Source organism: Gossypium hirsutum, chromosome D01 (genome assembly GCF_007990345.1).
Source record: "Gossypium hirsutum isolate 1008001.06 chromosome D01, Gossypium_hirsutum_v2.1, whole genome shotgun sequence".
Classification (NCBI taxonomy): Eukaryota; Viridiplantae; Streptophyta; class Magnoliopsida; order Malvales; family Malvaceae; genus Gossypium; species Gossypium hirsutum.
Window position 1 is genome coordinate 4,783,009 of NC_053437.1, and position 22,133 is coordinate 4,805,141.

Consider the following 22,133-nt stretch of genomic DNA (forward strand, 5'->3'; position numbering starts at 1 on the left):
TTTTATACTTTTAGTTATAGCTCATTAATTATAAAATAAATATACTTATATATATATATTGATTTGATAACATGAATTTGCTAATAGACTTACCTCGGATATCAGCGGACACGATCGACTATTCGATTACTTTCGTTTTTCCCCGATCCAAATCCGTTTTCTTCGTTTCTTGATCTAAACATAATCAAATTTAACCTTTTTATTCATAAAAACAGTCAATTAAGTCCAAAAATACATAAATGGAAAAATTACCATTTTGCCCCTAACATTTTACACTTTTTGCAATTTAGTCCTTTTTGCACAAAACACAAAATACACAAAATTTGCCCACACTAAGCTAGGGCTGAATGTTCCTTGTCTTCATAAAAGTCCACACATTTCATTTATTTCACATTTTAGTCTCTAAAAATATTATTTTTGCAATTTAACCCTAATTACTCAATTTCACCAAAATTTCCAATACAAAACATATTAATCTAAAACATATCATTCATTATTCATTATCAAACATCACAAAACACAATTATTCATCAATGGCATAGCTCAAAATATTCATCAAAATAAAAAATTCAAGCATGGGTCGGATAGTACTCGAAGCAACGATCTCAAAAACATAAAAATCATCAAAAACCGAACAAAATCCATACCTGAATCCAAGCTTGAAAGTGCCGAATGAAACAAAGCTTTAAACCCTTTTATTTTCTTCCCAATTCGGCCAAAAAAAAGATGAAGAACATAAAAATACATAAATGGGAAAATTACCATTTTGCCCTTAACATTTTACACTTTTTGCAATTTAGTCCTTTTTGCACAAAACACAAAATACACAAAATTTGCCCACACTAAGCTAGGGCTGAATGCTCCTTGTCTTCATAAAAGTCCACACATTTCATTTATTTCACATTTTAGTCTCTAAAAATATTATTTTTGCAATTTAACCCTAATTACTCAATTTCACCAAAATTTCCAATACAAAACATATTAATCTAAAGCATATCATTCATTATTCATTATCAAACATCACAAAACACAATTATTCATCAATGGCATAGCTCAAAATATTCATCAAAATCAAAAATTCAAGCATGGGTCGGATAGTACTCGAAGCAACGATCTCAAAAACATAAAAATCATCAAAAACCGAACAAAATCCATACCTTAATCCAAGCTTGAAAGTGCAGAATGAAACAAAGCTTTAAACCCTTTTATTTTCTTCCCAATTCGGCCAAAAAAAAGATGAAGAACATGGCTTTTAATTTGTTATATTAAACATATATTAACATTATTATTAATTTACTATATTAACCTTTACTAATATATATATAAAACATATATAATAAGGTTACATTAGTCCTTTGCCACCCACTAACTTACATAGTGGCTAATTGCATCATAACACCTCTAAATTATAAAGACAACAACAATTAGGCACCTTCATATTTAACCATTAAATTTTTATTTTATGCGATTTAATCCTTTTATTTAATCGGACACTCAAACGGCGAAATTAAAGCACGAAATTTTCACACTAGTAAATTCACACATAATAAACACAGAAAATAATATAAAAATATTTTTTTCTAATTCAGATTTGTGGTCCCGAAACCACTATTCCGATTAGAGTCAAACCGGGTTGTTACATTTGGAGCGGAGGCAACTTGGTCATAGGAGGGAAAAATGTATGACCGTTTCATTGAAGAAAGGTTCTCTTTTGGATGCAGGTTTTGAAAAGTTAGGGCATTGTGTTCATGAAAATCAGACCCGGGTTAGTTTTGATTTGGTAGTGTACAAGTCAAAGGCTAGAAGTCTTCCAGTTTCTAAGCACAGATTCGACTCAGTTAATTCCCTGCATAGTTCAAGATAGGCTCGTGGCGGGCTTTGGCAAAGATGGCGTTGTGGAAATATGAGTCAAGGTGGAGATTTGTTAAGTATGACTCCTATTTTCAGTCAAATTTGAGAAATAATCTTTTAGTTAAACTCTGTTTATTTGTTTTAGTCAAACACTGATTAGTTTAAATTATTTTATTATTATTTGACATATGAATTTAGCCTATAAATAGGCTCTTTTACAACCTTAGTAAATACATCCATTAGATTAGAACTCATAATGTAACACCCCTTACCCGAGACCGTTGCCGGAGTCGAGCACGAGGCATTACTTAACTTATCTTACTAATTCGGAGCATAAAAATTTACTTTTGCAAATTATTTTCACTATTTACAGCAAAGCTGTCCAACTGCGCAACAGTCACTAAATTAATTATAACTTGAGCTATGGAACTCAAAATTTAACTCCGCAAATTTTCCTTGAAACTAGACTCATATATCTTCCTACCATAAAATTTTTAGAATTTTTGGTTCAGCCAATTAGTACAGTTTATTTGTTAAAGTCTCCCCTATTTCACCATTCGACTATTCTGACCTCTTGTTACTAAAAATAAGTTTTCTCACTGTAGAATTTTCATATGCTATTCCCACTTGTTCCTACAGAAAATAGACTCATTAAGGAATCTAAGCATATAAATTTCAACTCATAACCATTTTTGTATAATTTTTAATTATTTTATAAACTCAGAACAGGGGACTCCAAAAACAGTTCTGACCTTGTCTCACTAAAATTCACATATCTTAAAATATAAATTTCCTTTTGCTACACTGTTATTTTTCCATGAAAATAAACTCAACAAGCTTTAATTCCAAATATCATTCATCCTCTAATTCATTTTATACCATCCTAGGTGATTTTTCAAAGTCACGTCACAGTGCTGTCTGAATTCTGTTTCTTTGCAAAATTTTACCCTTTTATGATTTCCATTCATAGTTTATCACCTAAACTTTTATAACAACAAACACTTCCATACTTAACCATTTTAGCAACCATTCATCATCAAATACTTACACATCATTCTTTAGCAAGATCATAAATACAAACATTTAGAGTAACTAAATCCCTATACATGCCATAACTCAAACGTGTTTCGACATAAAATACCGAGCAGTTGTGGTTGATAGTGTGGACGATCTCCGACTTCTTTAGGATCCTTGAAGTAGCCTTGTAATACTATAAGAGAAAGAGAAATAAAAGACGTAAGCATAAAGCTTAGTAAGTTTACTAGCAAATAAATAACAATATTTAACTTAAATAATTAAACTCAATGTCTATATCTCTAGTTTACTCTTTAGTTAATCTCATACTAGTTCTCTTACTTGTTTACTTAGAATACTTGTGTGCATAACTTACTCATCTCTTGCTGCATCGTTGAACATCAATTGATAGTATAATAAGTTCTTAACTCTTATAACTTACCTGAGCTTGCCATTTATGCTTTAAACTGAACTTTCATGAATATGATTCGCTTATTAGCCCGTTGAGCTACATTGGAACAATAAGGATACTCGAGTCTCTTCTGATAATAACATGCCAAAGCCATGTCCCAGACATGGTCTTACATGGGATGTTCTCATGTTGGTGCCCATGCCATGTCCCAGACATGGTCTTATAGGGGACCTCTCATCTCGATGCCAACGCCATGTCCCAGACATGGTCTTACATGGGACCTCTCGTCTTGGTGCCCAAATGTCATGACATTCACATCCAGTACCATCCTTATGTATCAACAGGACTTTTTAATTTTAATTCTCTATCATTTCATACTTGGATCAACATTAAATAAATTCATAAAATAAATGCATAATTTCTGGAAAATAACAATATTAATAATAATTATTGAAATATTGTATTTATTTACCGTAAACTTACCTCGGTACCAATTATAGCCAAATTCACCAACTTAGTCTTCAACTTTATTCTTCCCTTTGTCTAACCTCGAGTTTCGTACTTCTTGATCTAAAATAGTAAATTTAACTTATTTAATAATCACATTCATCAAAACAGCCCTCGACTCTAACTTTTTCAAAATTACAATTTTGCCCCTAAACTTTTACATAATTACATTTTTGCCCCAAGGCTCGGAAATTAAACTTCATCTCTTATTCTTATGTTTTATAACATTCTGAACATTTTTCCCTTCTATGGCAACATCAAATTCCCACTCTAACATGTACTTATGAACATTAGGTATTTTTACCGATTATGTCGTTTTACTCGTTTTCACTTAAAATCGCTTAGCAAAAGTTGTTTAACATAATTTCTAGCTTCATATTCTATCATAAAAAATCAAAATAAACACTTTTCACCTATGGGTATTTTTCCAAATATAAACCCTAGGTTAAATTATTGCTAGAATAAGCTAAATTAAGCTACCGGGATCTCAAAAACGTAAAGAACATTAAAAACGGGGCTTGGGATCACTTACTATGGAGCTTGGAAGCTTGAAAACCCTAACTATGGCTTCCCCCCTTGCTGATTTCGTTCATATGAAGAAGATGAGCATAATTTGCCATCTTTTTCCCTTTTAATTCATTTTAATTACTAGATTACCAAATTGCCCCTAACTTAAAAATTTCTATTTCACTTATCTCATGTCCATTTTTGTCTACCAAGTTACCAATGGTATAATTATCATATAAGGACCTCCAATTTAAAGTTTCATAACAATTGGACACCTCTAACATGTAGAACTCAACTTTTGCACTTTTTACAATTTAGTCCTTTTGACTAAATTGAGTGCCCAAACGTCGAAATTTTCGAACGAAATTTTCACGAAATCATTTTGTGAAATTGTAGACCATAAAAATATAAGAAAAATAAAATTTTTCTCATCGGATTTGTGGTCCCGAAACCACTGTTCCGATAACCTCAAATTTGGATCATTACACATAACACATTCAGAGAATTTTATGTTTACGTTTTGAGGGTTCTTTGTTTTTCGGGTTTTCGGGGTTTAGTTTTATCTCCATCTTTTGTAATCTTCATTCTTTTGTCGTTATAGTAAAATTATCTTTTCCCGTGGTTTTTTATCCTCTTTGGAAGGGTTTTTCCACGTTAAATTTGTGTGTTCAATTTCTCAATTTATTCCGCTATTTTTGTTACTTGTTGCTTAATCGGGACGATCCTAACAAGCACAATAACTCATGCAAGTGCAATCAAAATAGCTAACCTTATCAAAGTGAAAAGCTTACCAGAATCCATGAACCATGACAAAGATGATAATGAACAAATCGCAAGATTCAAGAAAACAAAAAGGTCCAGAGAAACTAATAATAACCAAAAACAAAGATAATGCCCATAAACACAAAGAATCAACAATCCATGTTAGATAATTCATTACTAGGCAAGTGAAACATAATTTATTTTGAATCCAAAAATATTCATTGGTAATATCACTTAAATCTGTAATCAAATCAAATATATATTTCTAAACCAACTAAAAAAAATACTATAGAAGGACCAGTACAAAATAAGAAAAACCACACCAAATATTTTGAAAAACTTGAATGAACAAATAACATTAAATAATTTCCACATGAATGGACCAAAAAATAACAATGAGGTAATATCTATATTAACAATACAAATCAAAGGAATCTAAAAACAGACAATACAGACACAGCGGCCAGTGGGTAAGGTTTGACAAAACCAATTTAATGGAGATGCAAGGATGTCTTGAGAACTTAAACTTAGATCAGCCAAGACTAATTACTAACCCTTAAAAAAACAAATTGACAATTCTAAAACCTTATTCTTATTGGCAAAAAAAATTATCAATTTTAAAGATATCATTAATGAATGATAAGTCAAATTATAACACATTCGACCAACATAGTATAAAAAACCTTAGAAATAAAAACAGAACTTCAGCACCAAAGGATATATCATTTGTTCTTAGGTTAATGAAAGCCAAAAATTAACATCACTCTAATCACAACAATTTTAAACTTGGCATAGGCAAGGAGGTAAAAATTATACACAACAAAAGGAAGCTTGAACAGAAATAAAATGGAATCAATGAATTAAAAAATACAAAATGGCACATCAATACAAGCATTATCCAACTATCATAGATGCATAAAATCGATAACATATACATATCTAAAAATGAACCAAAACCAAACAAGACAAACATTGGCGTTTTCGGTTAGCGCCACTAACGTATAATATTTGTAACATTTTTGGTCCAAATGCCACTAAAAACGTCGCTAAAAGCTTAATTTCCTTTACTGAATTTTTCACTCTAATAAGACGTACCTTTGGCATTTGAGACTTTGTTATATTAACCAAAAAAGAATCACTGGATTTGTGAAAGATGACACCTTAAATTCGCTTAAGGAAGTTGATCTTTCACAATGTAAATCTTGTTTGGAAGGTAAGATGAATAAGTGATCTTGTAATGAAAAAGGAACGAGAGCCTTGAAACCTCCAAAATTTTTGCACACTAACGTATGTAGCCTCATAAACATCAATGCAATAGGTGGTTATAAGTATTATGTAACATTTATTGATGATTATTTCAAATGAGTATGTGTACCTAATACACCACAAGAGTAAAACCTTAGATAAATTAAAAAAAATTCATGTGAAAATGGAAAAATAATTAGGTTTACCCATTAAAGCATAGTATTATGTAGCCTCGTTCTCCTAATGCAGTAGCTGAGACGTATAAGTAGTTGACTCGATACTTATAGGGTCCGAAAGGTCCTATTTAGAAGGTGGTATAGCTGTTGCAGGGACTGCAATATTTGTAGCATTTTCTATGATTGGTGGTGAAGGGGACATTGCTAACGAATGCTAAATGAGTGACCTAAGCTGCTGTCAATGGGGGGTGATGAAGAGACTATTATTTTAAGATATTGTTCCTGTTAGAACAATGGTAGCAGCAATAAGCAAAAAACATCACAGCAGCATGGTTGGCCAATTTTCACCACTCCTCCTTGGACTCCATGCTGCAAATACAAATCATTCACAAGTTTTAAGCTTGGTAGTCCTTAGATTCTTTGTTTCAAGCTAGCTCTGCTCAAGCAATTCATTTTCAACCTTGGCTTCATTCTCAACCAAATCTGACTTACACACTTGACTATCCCAGTCTTTTGTGCCAAAGATTTGTTCATCAAATGATGTATTCTCCTCATTCACAGCCTTAGTTGACAACACATCTTGCTTTGTTCCTTTGTTCACTACAATCCTGTTTCTTCTTGCACAAACAGTTCGTGAGTATAGTTTGCTTGCCTTTATTCTGCCATTTTGGCTTGCACCCACTCGAGCTTGCATTTAGACCGTCTGCCACTTCGACTTGCAGTTTGATAGGCTCACACTTTGACAGGCTCACACTTTGCTTGCTGTCTTTAGCTAGTGTCTTCAATAGGCTCGCAACTATATAGTGCTTTCACTTTTAGATAAGCTCGCACCACTTGCTGAGCTCATATCTCGCACTTCTCGCTAAGCTCGCAGCTTAAGCTTGCGGCTTGCATATTTTTGCTAAGCTTTCATCTTGCACATCGAAAAGCTCACATACTTTCGTTGAAACTCCTCCTTCAACTATTCAAGCTTGTTTGGGAGTCTCACAGGGTTGAGCTGTTGTTGTCTTCTCTACAAGTAGTCCTTAATGACATGCTTGTGCTTTGACAGCTTCTTTCTTTTTAACAAGCAGCGGAAGTAAAATCAATGGCCCTCTAAGACTTAGGCTCATGATACCAATTGTTGGGTTTTTGACAGCAGCAAAAGAAGAGAATAGAGAGTACAGAACAATGAAGCAATACATTTATAGTCAAATGTGCAACAAGGGAGCTTATGGCTGATAGCTCATTTTGCTCATTCATTCAACTAGAAAAATAATACATTTATAGTCAAATACAGCACCAAATACTACCTACTGCCACTAAGGAGCCTACTAACTTGATAAACATTGCTTGTACACATAAACAAGCCACCTAAACTAGTCATTCAACACCTAATGCATCAAGTTGTCATCAGCTTGTTCATTTTCAACTAGTTTGATTACAATGAAACTAAACAAAAAACCTTGCTGTTACAGCAAGCATACGTGTTGCAGCATGTTTACAAGCTGCATGCACTTAACCAAAAACATCATAGCAGCATGGTTGACCAATTTTCACCAAATTTTTTTTTGAATCCACACTTTTTCATTCAAAATTTGAAAATATATAGAGGTTACAAAGTTAATTGAATAGTTACCTAAACACTTAACTGCTCCCACTACTTTGTCTAATAGCTAACTTATGAAATACATAAAAACAAAGCTGATAATGTCAGCTATTACATCCATCAAATTCAAATCCAAAAATCTACTAACTTTAGATATCAAGTTACAAGCCAACTTGATCAAGTTATAAAAGAACTAAAAGAAACAAAATGACTAGTTTAGGTGGCTTGTTTATGTGTACAAGCAATGTTTATCAAGTTACTAGGCTACTTAGTGGTAGTAGGTAGTATTTGGTGATGTATTTGACTATAAATGTATTGTTTTTCTAGTTGAATGAATGAGCAAAATGAGCTATCAGCCATAAGCTCCCTTGCTGCACATTTGTGAGCAAGTAAAAATATTTCTTGCATCTTGCTTCATTGTTTTGTGCTCTCTATTCTCTTCTTTTGCTGCTGTCAAAAACCCAACAGTTCCGTTGCTGTTGTGTCGTGACATAGAATTTTGTCGTGTCAAGTGGCTTGGGATTTTTTTTCGCTTCCTTTGGTGGACTGCTTAGGGAGATAGGATCTAACATCTTTGACCTACTCCACTACTGCTTAGGGAGATAGGATCTACCATCTTCGACCTGCTCCACTACTGCTTAGGGAGATAGGACTGGTGGCTTAAATCTGCTTCACTACTGCTTAGGAAGATAAGATTCGCCGTCTTCGATCTGCTCCACTACTACTTAGGGAGATAGGATCTAACATCTTTGACCTGCTCCACTACGGCTTAGGGAGATAGGATCTACCATCTTCGACCTGCTCCACTACTGCTTAGGAAGATAGGACTGGTGGCTTAAATCTGCTTCACTACTGCTTAGGAAGATAAGATTTGCCATCTTCAATCTGCTCCACTACTGCTTAGGGAGATAGGATCTAACATCTTTGACCTGCTCCACTACTGCTTAGGGAGATAAGATCTACCATCTTCGACCTGATCCACTACTGCTTAGGGAGATAGGACTAGTGGTTTAAATCTGCTTCACTACTGCTTAGGAAGATAAGATTCGCCGTCTTCGATCTGCTCCACTACTGCTTAGGGAGATAGGATCTAACATCTTTGACCTGCTCTACTACTGCTTAGGGAGATAGGATCTACTATCTTCGACCTACTCCACTACTGCTTAGGGAGATAGGACTAGTGGTTTAAATCTGCTTCACTACTGCTTAGGAAGATAAGATTTACCGTCTTCGATCTGCTCCACTACTGCTTAGGGAGATAGGATCTAACATCTTTGACCTGCTCCACTACTGCTTAGGGAGATAGGATCTACCATCTTCGACCTGTTCTACTACTGCTTAGGGAGATAGGACTAGTGGTTTAAATCTGCTTCACTACTGCTTAGGAAGATAAGATTCTCCGTCTTCGATCTGCTCCGCTAGTACTTAAGAAGGCAAGATTTACTATCTTTAACCAGCTCTACTGCAACCGATGAAGGCAAGGCTTTGTTTTCGGTCTGCTTCGCTGTTAACGCAGGAAGGCAAGGTCTGCTATCTTTAACCAGCTCCACTGCAACTGGTGGAGGCAAGGCTTTGTTTTCGATCTACTTCGCTGTTAACGTAGGAAGGCAAGATCTGCTATCTTGAACCAGCTCCACTGCAATCGATGGAGGCAAGGCTTTGTTTTCGATCTGCTTCGCTGGGCTTCGCTGTTAACATAGGAAGGCAAGATCTGCTATCTTTAACCAGCTCCACTGCAACCGATGGAGCTAAGGCTTTGTTTTTGCGTCTGCTTCGCTGTTAACGTAGGAAGGCAAGATCTGTTATCTTTAACTAGCTCCACTGCAACCGATGGAGGCAAGGCTTTGTTTTTTATCTGCTTCGTTGTTAACGCAGGAAGACAAGATCTGCTTCTTTAACCAGCTCCACTGCAACCGATAGAGGTAAGGCTTTGTTTTCGATCTGCTTCGCTGTTAACGCAGGAAGGCAAGATTTGCTTCTTTAACCAGCTCCACTGCAACCGATGGAGGCAAGACTTTGTTTTTGATCTGCTTCGCTATTAATGTAGAAAGGCAAGATCTGCTACTTCATTGATCTATTCTCTGGGGAACATGGCATGTACAATGAACCTAATTATGCCTAATGATTAGGATGGCATGATCAAAATGAATCAAATGCTCCTAACTAGACATGTGTGAATGGTGTTTGCATGAATGCAAAATTTTATTTTTCTGAGAATGATCCCGCTTTGGTTGTCATTACTCGAAGTTTATTAAGGTTTTGTGACTACGTTGTTACAACACCTTCTTGCTCGACTGGCTTTTCTAAAGAAACATTTAGCCAGGTTGCCCCCACTGTAAACCTCCAAGTTTGATTCATTAGGGCACAAAACTTATACCATCATTCTCCCACTATAATCCAAGGGTAAAAATATGGCTTTTCCTCAATCCTCTCTTACCACAATTCAAGGATGCAGGATTTGAATCATTCTGGTTTCTTACACCATTCTCAAGGTGTCGTACCAAAAACTTATGCACAGATGAGGGCTCTCTTCTCCGAGGTAACCTCTTCCTCTTGCCTGGTGATCATTGCTTGCTTGCTTATGTAAGCTTTGTTGCCAACATGGCGTCTTATCAATCAACGCATTTGGCAACAAAAATCCAAAGAAAAAGTTTAAATTTAGACTATTCCTTCTCAAATTTCCAACCTTTAAATTTGGTGTGCTCTAAACAATGGTCCTGTTTCAGGCTCCTATATTATTTAGAAACTTTTCAGAGTAATATGCAAAACTTCCTTTGTGAAAGTTTTATTAGTCCATTAATCATTATTCCAATGCAACATGTTTGCAAAAAGGTCATAACAATGGATAAGAATAAAGTTGGTTTTGAGCATAGCTCGAAAGAATAAATTATCGAAAATAGTAAAGAATGATGGCAAAGAAATTGATTGGGAATGTAATATCTTGGAAAAGAAAAAGGTATTCCAAGAATAATAAATAATATGAGAATTAGGAGCCCCAGATATCGCAGCTTGAACTTCTCTGTACAAACTTTCTGAAGACCGCTTTGAGTTAGATATGTGTTTAGGAGATCTACAGTGCTCTGTCCATGCCCCAAGATGTCGTCTATCCTTTCCTGTTGATTCAAGTATAGCAAGATCACCACATGCCCCAATATGATCAAAATTTGGGCAGCTTAAATCACCTCATACCCCATTCCGATCAGTACTTGAGCTGCCCTTTTCGGGTTTTCAGCTCAAATCCCCTTTGGCTTAAGGCGCCCTTTGTGGGTTTTCCCCTTAGCCTCTCCATTTTTCATTTTCCATTTTCATTTTTCATTTTTCATCATTTTTCATTTTTTTTGAAATCCATTGTCTTGCAGTACAGTGACAAACCGTGGTGTCTGATTTTGAACTGATTACAGCCCTCAGCTATCGTCCTGACATTCATGTTTAATACAATTTTCAATACCATCCTCTCTGGAATTCTATATCAGCATATGATGACATTGACGCATGCAGTAGCCTTTATCCATTTGATGAAGTAATTAATGATCTCAATAGTGAAGCAATGCCCATTAGAAGTCTTCGATAATGGTGATGTTCATGGCCCATTGTGCTCGAAATTTGAGTCACCCTTCTCAGGTTTTCAACTCAAAACCTCATTTGGTCACAAAGGCCCTTTGTAGGTTTTCGCTTTGGCCTTTCCTTTTCTTTTTCTTTTTCTTTTTCATCATGATTTTTCATCTAGATTTCTCTTTTTTCATTCTTCTTTCTTTTTTCTCATTTTCATTTTGATTTTGATCTTGATTTTGATTTTTTTTCTTCTTTTTGTTTTTTTTGATTTTTTTTCATTTTCATTTTGACTTTGATTTTGATTTTTCTTTTTCTTCCCTTTTTGATCTGAGCCTTTTGGGCCGCAACTTCGACAAAAAAACTTTGGATCTTCCTATTTAATCAAGATGGACCCAACAACAACTTGAAGAGGTGGAAATTCGACTTCAAATGGGCAAAGCTATGCTGACTCCACGAGAAAGGCATTGCCTCGGCAAAGAATTACATCGTTCATACTGCAAGTTTCTGACATCGTACTGTTGTGCAGGTTTTATTATCGGTGTTTAACCCGGGGCATATCCTGGTATGATCATACGAAGACATCTTTGAACCCTAGAGGTCACTCAATAAGGTGTTGCTTCGTCTTTGCGGTCAGGTTAATTCTAATATTCTCTAAGCCCACAATTCTTAACGATTCCTTATGAGGTAGGATTTGTCTATATTCTTGTTCTAACCTCCTCACTAAGTCCGGAGATAAGCTACGATCTATGTCATTTCCAAAATCATGAGATCCATCTAAACACATATCTCGCTCAAAAGGAGATTTTAAGTCTGTAGCAGTGTCACTCATGTCATTGATATCTGGGGAATCATTGTAAGTACAAAAGAATATACAAAGAATATATGAAGTTGTACAATATGTTTATGAATGCAATGGTAATTTGGAAGAAGAATAAAAGAATAAAAATAATCATTGATAAGAAATGAAAGAATATTTGTTCAAAAAGATCGCAAAGATGCATTCCATAATGACGTTCAGACATAATCCTATTTCACAAAAGAGTTCTTATTGCCTCTAGGCTAAAAGCAATAAGTGTGTTCTGAATATTACTCTGAGTAAGCTCTAAATACTACAGGTGTCTCTTCTGCAGTCTAATTATTCAGAACACTCTCAAGTTTAGAAGGGCGAACATCTAATAAGATCTCTTCTCCAGTTGTTTCTTCATATTTGGCACTGATGTGAACATTTCCCAACATTTCTTCATTCATCGCATTCCCTTCATTATCCGTATGATTGAGCAGCGGGTTTTCTGTACTGATTGAATCCTCAAATTTAACAATGCCCATATTGATAAACCTTTCGACTAGCTTTTTAAAGGCAGTGCAGTTTTCTATAGAATGCCCCATAATTCTCGCATGATAGTCACATTGCGCATTTGTGTCGTACCATTTGGGATACTGAGGTTGTAAAGGCTTCAAGTAGAAAGGGGAGACAACATGTGTGTCAAATAAATTCTGATACAACTCCTGGTATGACATTGGGTTTGGTGCAAATTAAGACTTCTCAATAACTGGTTTCACTTTAGATTCTTACTTTAAAGGACTTTGATGGCTAGTGGTCTCCGTCTTTGGCCTGCCCAAAGTGATTGGTTTTGAGTGGCCCTTGTTATATCCGCCTGCGTTATCCTTTTTATTCCTCTTCTTCCTTGGGGCCTTTATAGTATCTGGGTACTCTACCCTTATCTGCTTTATTTAGGCTAGATTAGCAACAAGATTAGCTAAATCGTTCCTCAAATTGGATCCTACGTCTGTCAGGCAATTCACTGGTGTCGATGTACTAGTCTGATAATATTGGGATCCGATAGTAAAGAGTACCCCTTGTGGGCGCCCATCTGGCTGGACCTGGGCACTTGTCGGAGTACAATCTAAGGAATAGACAAGATCCTCATTTTTAACCCCAAAGTAAACCACCGGGTCTTGCACTTCTTTTGACTTTCCAATTAGCAATTGGTTGAACTGGTTTATCATAGATCTCCTTAATTCTAGCATTTGATCTCTCATCTCCTGTTGAAATTTAATCAATTGCTCCTGCATCTGGATCTGCATTCGCTCTAATTTTTCCAACCTTCGTTCCATTTCTCTAGCCTTTGCTTGGATATCGTAAGGGTGTTTGGTTGGTTGGTTTTCCAAGTTAGCTGAAAGAAATTTACTCGTTTAGACTCTTTCGATGGATTTAAATGCATACGATGTAGATGTATGAAATGCATGCCTAAAGAGACATTGATTTTGATTCAATTACATTTAGGAAACTTTTCTAGAAAGTAAATTCCTTTACATAAAACGAATACATGTACGGCCTCACCCTCATATTCCAAGAAACAACATCTATCTTCTTCTTTATGCGTATGTTTGAGATAATCTCACAAATTTCCAATAGATTCCACTGCTAGCTCACTTTCCTGGTCTTGGTCGCAATCCATCATCTGCCCATTTTCCTGAAGCTTGTCAGCTTCTTTAAGGGAGTTGGAACGTCGAAGGCTCTTAGACAATTGCCTTGAATTCTCAGGCCACGAAGCAGGGTCACGAACTCTTCCATCGCCATTCTCGTCTTTCTCAGAATATATTCGGGAAGTCGTATTGTTTTCCACTTTATCAAGGAATTCATATTCCATGACAAGCTTTCTAATTTAGTAATCGAACTTGAATTAATATCTCTTTCCTAAGATGCAGATGCGATGTAATCATAATCAAAGCACAATAAGAGGGTTTAGTACAAAAATAAACAAGGAAAACAGAAAACAAAAAGTACCTAATCAGGTAGATACTAGGGGTTTGGAGTGGCTCTACGTAGGTTAAGTTCCTAAGTCTACTATATAAGGGCTGGTTCTAAGGTCAAGGTACCCGAACCAGCAGATTCCTCGATCTTCACCCATTATAAGCTTATACAGATCGAGTTTGGTTCAGGGGAATACATTTCCCTATGGCTGCACGGAGATGAAAATCTCACGAAGACATAGGTACAGATGTATTCCGGAAGCGATCCACTATTCTGCACGGAGATTAAAACCTCACGAAGGACTAGTTTCTCACTCCCACTTAAAAGGGGATAATCGAGCGATTATGTAATGCAATATACAGAAATATATCAAAATTCAAACCAATAGAGCAATTACAAACCGAAGTAATGATAATCGTAACAAAAACGGACAAACATACAACAAAATGACTGTAGATTTGAACCAAGCTTTCGAATGACCTCTAGGCATTCGGTGTGGTTCTACCTAGGGTAGGCTCTTAAGGCTCATTATATGCGGTTCGGTTCTAAAGTAAGGGTACCTGAACCAGCAGATTCCTCGATCCTCACCCATTATAGGCTCATATGGACCGAGTTCAGTTCAGGGGAATACATTTCCCTATGGCCATGCGGAGATGAAAATCTCATGAAGACATAGGTACGGATGTATCCCCGAAGCAATTCACTATCCCATGCGGAGGTGAAAACCTCATGAAGGCGTAGTTTCTCACTCCCACTTAAAAGGGTGTGACCCGTGGTCATGCAATGCAATGTGCAATACTATCAAAAGGCTTAAACAAAAAAGTAAACATATTGAAGACCAAAAAAATGATAGACAAAATGCAACGAAAGGATCATACTTTTAAACTAAATTTTCAATTTTTAACAAAAGACAAAAATTAATCAACTCGTGGCTTGACTCTCGTGTTTGTTCCCCAGTGGAGTCACCAAGCTGTTGACACCATTTTTTTGATAAAAACGGGGCCGACTTGGGTTTTGAAAAATGAAATCAAATGTAGGAGTCGCCACCAATCTTTTTTTGATGAAGTGTGATCGGGTCACCTCGAAAAGTGGTTGTTTTTAATAAACGATTTAATTTTTATTAAAACAACGATTTTGGTCTACGAAATTCAGAAAAATGGGTTCGGGAGTCGGTTACACACGAGGAAGGATTAGGACCCTCGATACGCCCAAAATTGGTACCTAGTTGATTACTTAATGTCTAGGTGTCGAAAATTGAGAACTTTAAAGAAATTTAAAATACGATCCTAAAAAACACTTGAATAACATGGATTAAGATTTAAGAGGATATTTGGCTATTTGGTCAAACGAGAAATCAAAACCCAGCACATTAGGGCACATTTTCTCGAATTTCCAATTGCAAAACATTGCCTTTATTATTTTTTAGAAAAAATCCTCATCTCGAGAAAACGACATGTCATATCCAATGCGTTAGGACACAACGTATCGAATTTCCGATACGAGAATACATGCCGAAAAATTTACTTATTTAAAAAGACATTTAATTTTCTCGGGTTTAGAAAAGAGATCATGCCCAGTGAGTTAGGACACGATCTTTTCTTAATTCCCGAGATCGTTTAAAAACTTGAGTTTGAAAAGATTCGGGCATTTAGATTTATTGCGAAAATCGAAACCCAGTAAGTTAGGGTACGACTTTCTCAAATCTAAACATGAAATTTTGTTTATTCAAAAAGTCATAATTTATACATTGAACGAAGACAATTTAACGCAAAATAGTAAAAATAAAACACGATGTTAATATAATGAATTCGGTAATGTAAGTACAAATAATACGAACGATCATCAAAAATGAAATAAATAAATATAAAAGACAAGTCAATCATGTATACACAATAATAAATAAATAAACAAATAAAAACTAAAGCATCAAAATAGACATGTAAATAAATAAATAAATAAAGAAAATAAAAAAGATATATATATATGTATTCGTGAAAGAAAAAATGTATATGGATATATATATATATAGATATGTAGATAAATTATAAAATATGAAAAATATGAGTATGTATGTATATATTAAATGAATTATAAAAATATGTACATGCATAATGCATATATGTATTCATATGGAATAAAAATAAAGTTAGAAAATAATATAAAACTAATTAATATATTAATATAATAGTACCAAATAAATAAAAGGAAAATAAAACTAATAATAATTAATAATGATAATAATAGTAATAATAATAATAATAATAATAAATGATAATACATTAAAATAATTAACAAAATAATAAGATTGCTAAAACACGGACTAAATTGAAATAAAAATGAAAAAACGGGGCGAAATCGAAATAAAGAAGACAAGAGGGACCAAATTGTAACGCGCGCTGAAAGAGGGGGACCAACAGAGTAAATAAACCAAAGCTCTAAAATGCTGCGTTGTAGTGGACCAAATTGAAAAAAAATTAAATTATGGGGCCAAATTAAAAAAATGAAACAAACGAAAAGGGAGTAAATTAAGAGAACCATAAACGCGGAAGGACCAGGGTTGTAAATAACCCATTCCGCGAAAACGTGCGGACCCCCTGGAGCGGGTCGGGTCGCACGCGGGTAAAGGGCCTCAAAACGGCGCCGTTCTCCTTTTATTATTTAAACCCAAAACATTTTTTTATCCATTTTCAGCCCCTTTTTTTTTAAATCTGAAATAAAACCCTAAGCTTCCTTTTCTCTCCTTTTTCCCCACTCAGCCCCCAAGTTCAGACCACCGTCGCCGCCACCTTGGCCAGTGGCCGGAGTTGCCGCGAGAAGGGCCTCTCGGCCTTCCCTTCGCGGCATCCCTGAAGGTTAGGCCCTCTCGACCGCGGGACCAAGAGAAAAAGGAAGAGACGCCCCTCCCCGCTCGATTCCGATGACGGCGAAGGAGGGCTCCGACTCCGGCCTTCGAAACCAACAGGTATTTTCTTTTTTAGTTTCGTTTTTCGTTAAGAAAGATTGTACAGGAACAAACAAAAACAAAAATAAAATAAAATAAAAGGAAAATAAAGAAAATACAAAAACGCAAGAACAAAAAAGGAACCGGAATCAACCTTTTTTTAATTTTTGATCTATTTTTTATTCACTGGTGTTTTTTTTTTAAAAAAGAGAGAGCGTTACAATATTGGTATTCGACTCTTTATAGCTGATTTTCACCATATTTTGTTTCTATTTTTGCTCTTTTCTTGCTATCCTCTCTTTTCTCTGGATTTTGCAGGCATTTAATGGGCATGGTGGTGGGTCGGTGGCAGAGAGTTGAGGTGACAAGGCGAATGGCGGTGGTAGGTGGTGGCAGAGTACGACGCACATGGGGTTAGGGGGATTAGGGTTTTCTGATAGCTTTAGGTTATTGGGTCATTGGGTTGTTTGGGCCAGTTGTATTGGGCCATTTGGGTTAGTTTTGGGGTATGATTAATTTGGGTTTTGGGTCTCTGGTTGTTGGGCCCTGGCATAAATTGGTCTGTACACCCATCTCTTAACATACTCTTTACCTGGCTATTGTTTTCCGCATCATTTCCTTCTACTCTTCCGTACAACTTTTTTGCATCAAACTTGCTTGCATAAATACTTGAATCCGTGAGTATGTCAGAAACAGATGCCCTGCCTTCGAGCACGCTCACCACCATAGACATGGAAGGCCTTGCCGCTGCAGTAGGATTTGTGCATGAGAGAGCTACATCGACCATCACCATTGCCTCTCCTGCGTTACAATGAGAGGCTACCCTTGGATCAATTAAATCCAACAAATTCCCCTCTTGCTTCAGCCTATGAGCCTAGAAACAAAAAATTTAAGTGCCACAAACAAAAGTTATGAAAATCAACCGAAATTGCAAAATAACAACTGTAACATCATTGTCAGATTTGTTATTTAACATGCCTCTTTCAGTATATTTTGCTAAGACAACATAATTATCAACATGGATATATATAATGGAATTAGGAAAGAGAGTTCTGTTACCACATCAAGAAGATAGAAATATTCTGTCTTTACGCGGTTGTGTTTAGTGTTGCATGTGCCACTAACAATTTCAAGGGCCACAATTCCGAAACTATATACATCTGCTTTATCAGTTAAACGTCCATGCATTGCATATTCTGGAGCCATATAGCCACTGCAAAGTTAAGAAGATAAATCAAATCTAGCTTCTAAAATGCAAACAGTGACTCTGAAGTGGAACTTACTAAGTTCCGGCAATTCGGGTGCTAATGTGGGTATTGTCTTCTTCATCGAGCTTGGCCAAACCAAAGTCAGATATTTTAGGGTCTAGATTCTTATCAAGCAACACATTGGTTGCCTTAATGTCTCTATGGACAATCTTCAACCTTGATTCTTCATGGAGATAAGCTAAACCTCTCGCTATACCAATGCAGATCTTCCGTCTGGTTGGCCAGTCTAATGTCAACTGAAATTCTTCTGGACCTTTCAATAACCATAATATAAAAGAGATTAAAGCTCAGATATGCTAACATACTTGTCCTTATATATCTGTGAGTGTCGATAATACCAAAGGGAGTTAAAGTAAATCAGGTGACCGAGATGTACCAAATAATGCACGAGCAAGGCTGTTGTTTTCCAAGTACTCATATATAAGCATCAGTTGATTTCCTTCAATGCAACATCCATATAGCTTTACTAGATGAGGATGTTGTACAGCTGAAATCATGCCAATCTCCGTCACGAACTCTCGATTTCCTTGGTTTGATCTAGCCGATAACTGCTTGACAGCGATTTCTTTGCCATCTGCTAGAATGCCCTACATTTTGAAAAGCATTACACCAGGTTCAGTGATAAAAAAAAGTGACCAGTAAATGAATGTGTAGCTAGAACAGGATAGATACCTTATAAACAGGACCGAAACCGCCTTCTCCAACCTTATTAGCAGCATCAAAGTTGTTTGTTGCGTCTTTAATTTGCCTTAAGGTGAAGGAACCAGTCTGCAATTCTATACCTTTTAGATCTGTCGAAAAACCAAAGCCAAATACATAAGAAACATTTAATTATATAATATAGCTTCTAATTAACATCTCTGTTTTCCTAATCTTATTTGGTGCATAAATGGTAAAATAGGCAGGGGATAGGTATATTTTATTGTCATTACATGTCTCACGAATTTCGGACATAATTAATTTCTCTATACATACATCGTTCCAATGTACTCCTCCGTCTTAAGCATCCACTCCACCAAAGGATTCCAACCACAAGCAAGAAAGTAGCAAATGCTGCTGCAGCCACAATAGCAACCTTCGCAACTGCGCTGATACCTCCCCTACTTTCTGATTGAGGTTTATAAACTAAAATCGAAGAAAACTATATAAATGTTATCAATGAACATGAGATAACACTCTAATTGAAGAAAACTATATAAAGGGTTAGTTACGAGCTTGAGATGGCATAAGTATAGTAAACATTGAATTAGTTCATACACTCACACATAACAGTATATGTGATAAAGCCACTAAAGTAGTAGGGTGTTGAACAAGAATAGGTAGTTTCCAATAATATGAGAGATTTAGACTCTAGCTATCAACCTACCAGGATCAAAGACAGATATTGCAGAGATAAGTGGACCATAAACTCCTCTCATGGGAATAACTGTTGTCCCTTTTCCAGTCCACTGCAAACGGATCTCCAAAGTACCATCCGAAACATTTGCAGTGAAATTCTTTAGAATTGGTTTGCCAGCCCCTCCTGCTTCATCCTTAATATTGAAATCCTTCAGCTCCAGCTTTCCCTGCAAATTATCCATTCCATTTGACCAAACTTCCCATATATGCATTCACACGCAAGGAAAGCTAAGAAGATATGAACAGAAATACCTGAATGTAAACGTCAAATATCCGCCTTCCTAAGCTGCCATAATTTTTACCATCAGTGAACTGTATCTCCGTAAAATGGAGGCTCACGCTGTATGTTGCATTGTGCAGACAGAACGCATAATAAGTCAAAGAGCTTGGTGAAAGACGTGCGTTGCTGTAAATTTGACCAATACTAGAAGAAAGTTGTTTATTTTCCAAAACTAATACATCCTCCTCTGTGTGATCATCCAAAAAGATACCACTGCTGCTAAATGCCCAATGAGTAGTACTCCGATAAAATGTTGAAGTCCCAACTTTATCAGGATCAGCTTCATAGGTGATATTATTAATAGTTTCTTCTTTTCCACCACAGTTTATATAAAAAGAGTGCAAAGCTGAGGTATAATGAAACCATAATTCAATAAGTATTGCAGGAAAATTCAACCAAAGTGAAATAGCCATTAGAACTTAACATCGTTAAGCATTATATGAAATTTCCACTTACGTTCCACTGGACAGTTAAGGTTTCCCAAACATGAAACAACTCCGCTATTAAAATAATTATAGGCCCCAAAAAATTGTTAGGCATTGTATTTATAAGAGCAAAATTGTAGGTGGATCAAAGAAAATGATAGTTTTTTAGCACTTACGAATTATTGATCCTTGAAGTGCTTGCAAACAAGTTCCTATAAATGATGAGGACATATTACATAAACCATAGCTAGTGTATCGAAGATCCACTTGTGAATAAGAAAGAAAAAAAAATCTCAAAAACATAGCTTAGGTTTTTCTTACAGGCCACTTTTCTGACAGTCATCAACACCACCTGTACTTGTGAAGTTGTTATATGAAAGATCTCTGCAAACAGAATAGTTCAGAATATTAGTGTGATGATCAAGCTTCTTGAGCATATAAGTTGTTGTCACTGAACATTTGGAAGAGAATTTCACATTTTTCTATTTGTATTAAGAATCCATTGAGGGACTGCTCCAGTAAACATGTTTCCAGTTAAAAACCTGAGAAAGAGCATCATGAAGTTTCTATAATGAGATGATGTCCTATAGGAAGAGTATTAGTTAAAATGAAACCTTTTTTACAACTCAGATAATTATCTGTGTAAATATATATATATATATCTCACAATTGTTTCACATCTGGAAGAGAGATTTTAATTTCTCCGCTGAGTTTGTTGAAGCTGAGATCTCTGCAAGAAAATATTTAAGTACAATTAGAACTTAGAACAACAACAATATTTGTATAGTCATTTCAATGCACCAACATATATGCATGCATGATAAAGCATATATGCTGATATAGGTTGAAACAAATTGAAAGAGATAATTTTCTTCTTAGGAAATGAAACCTATTGGTCTATTACTCACAAGGTCTCCAACTTCGGCATATTTTCAAGAGAAGTAGGTAGCTTTCCAATGAGATTGCAGCTCCTCAATATCCTATAATACAATCAAACAACACTCCATTATTTAAGTCAGCAAATATAATGCTCTTAAATTTAATCAATCTCATCCTTATAGCAGAGCTTTACTTACAGATATTCCAATTTAGACAAATTACTAAGTCGTGGAAAAGTTGATTCAACTCCATTCAAGTCCGTAATCATTCTGTAAACAAAATATTCAACGAACAATATCCTAAGTGTTTATACCATATATATATATATATATATATGCATAGTTGAAATCTTCGAAAGGTAAGATTCATTACTTACAGAAATTCTAAGTTTCCTGAAGAACCAATGTCTGGAATTGGTCCACTCAAACCACTTGCGAGAGTACGTCTGTCATTATCAAAGTTGGATTCATTTAAATCATTGATAAAGGCACAATATTTCTAATGACAAAAAAATTTAATTGAAGTTCTCACATTTCCTTAAGGTTTGTCCAATTCTGGAAAATAAAACCGGGA

At 35.6% G+C, this 22,133-nt stretch overlaps 1 protein-coding gene and 1 long non-coding RNA gene across 2 annotated transcripts; one reads left to right on the top strand and one right to left on the bottom strand.

Annotated features, from left to right (window-relative positions):
* The first annotated feature begins 17,079 nt into the window (after positions 1 to 17,079).
* LOC121213776 (uncharacterized) lies at positions 17,080 to 17,930 on the top strand. Its single transcript, XR_005909195.1, has 2 exons — positions 17,080 to 17,331; positions 17,629 to 17,930. It is a non-coding gene; the product is annotated as an uncharacterized lncRNA (long non-coding RNA).
* Positions 17,931 to 18,592: 662 nt separating this feature from the next.
* LOC107928062 (probable leucine-rich repeat receptor-like serine/threonine-protein kinase At3g14840) lies at positions 18,593 to 21,217 on the bottom strand. Its single transcript, XM_041086839.1, has 10 exons — positions 21,158 to 21,217; positions 21,003 to 21,065; positions 20,858 to 20,893; positions 20,713 to 20,756; positions 20,229 to 20,602; positions 19,945 to 20,143; positions 19,554 to 19,703; positions 19,251 to 19,369; positions 18,955 to 19,165; positions 18,593 to 18,831 (listed from the first exon to the last, which is right to left on the bottom strand). The coding sequence occupies exons 1-10, from the start codon at positions 21,205 to 21,207 to the stop codon at positions 18,593 to 18,595; spliced, it is 1,485 nt and encodes a 494-aa protein (XP_040942773.1). The 5' UTR covers positions 21,208 to 21,217.
* Between the last annotated feature and the right edge of the window lie 916 nt (positions 21,218 to 22,133).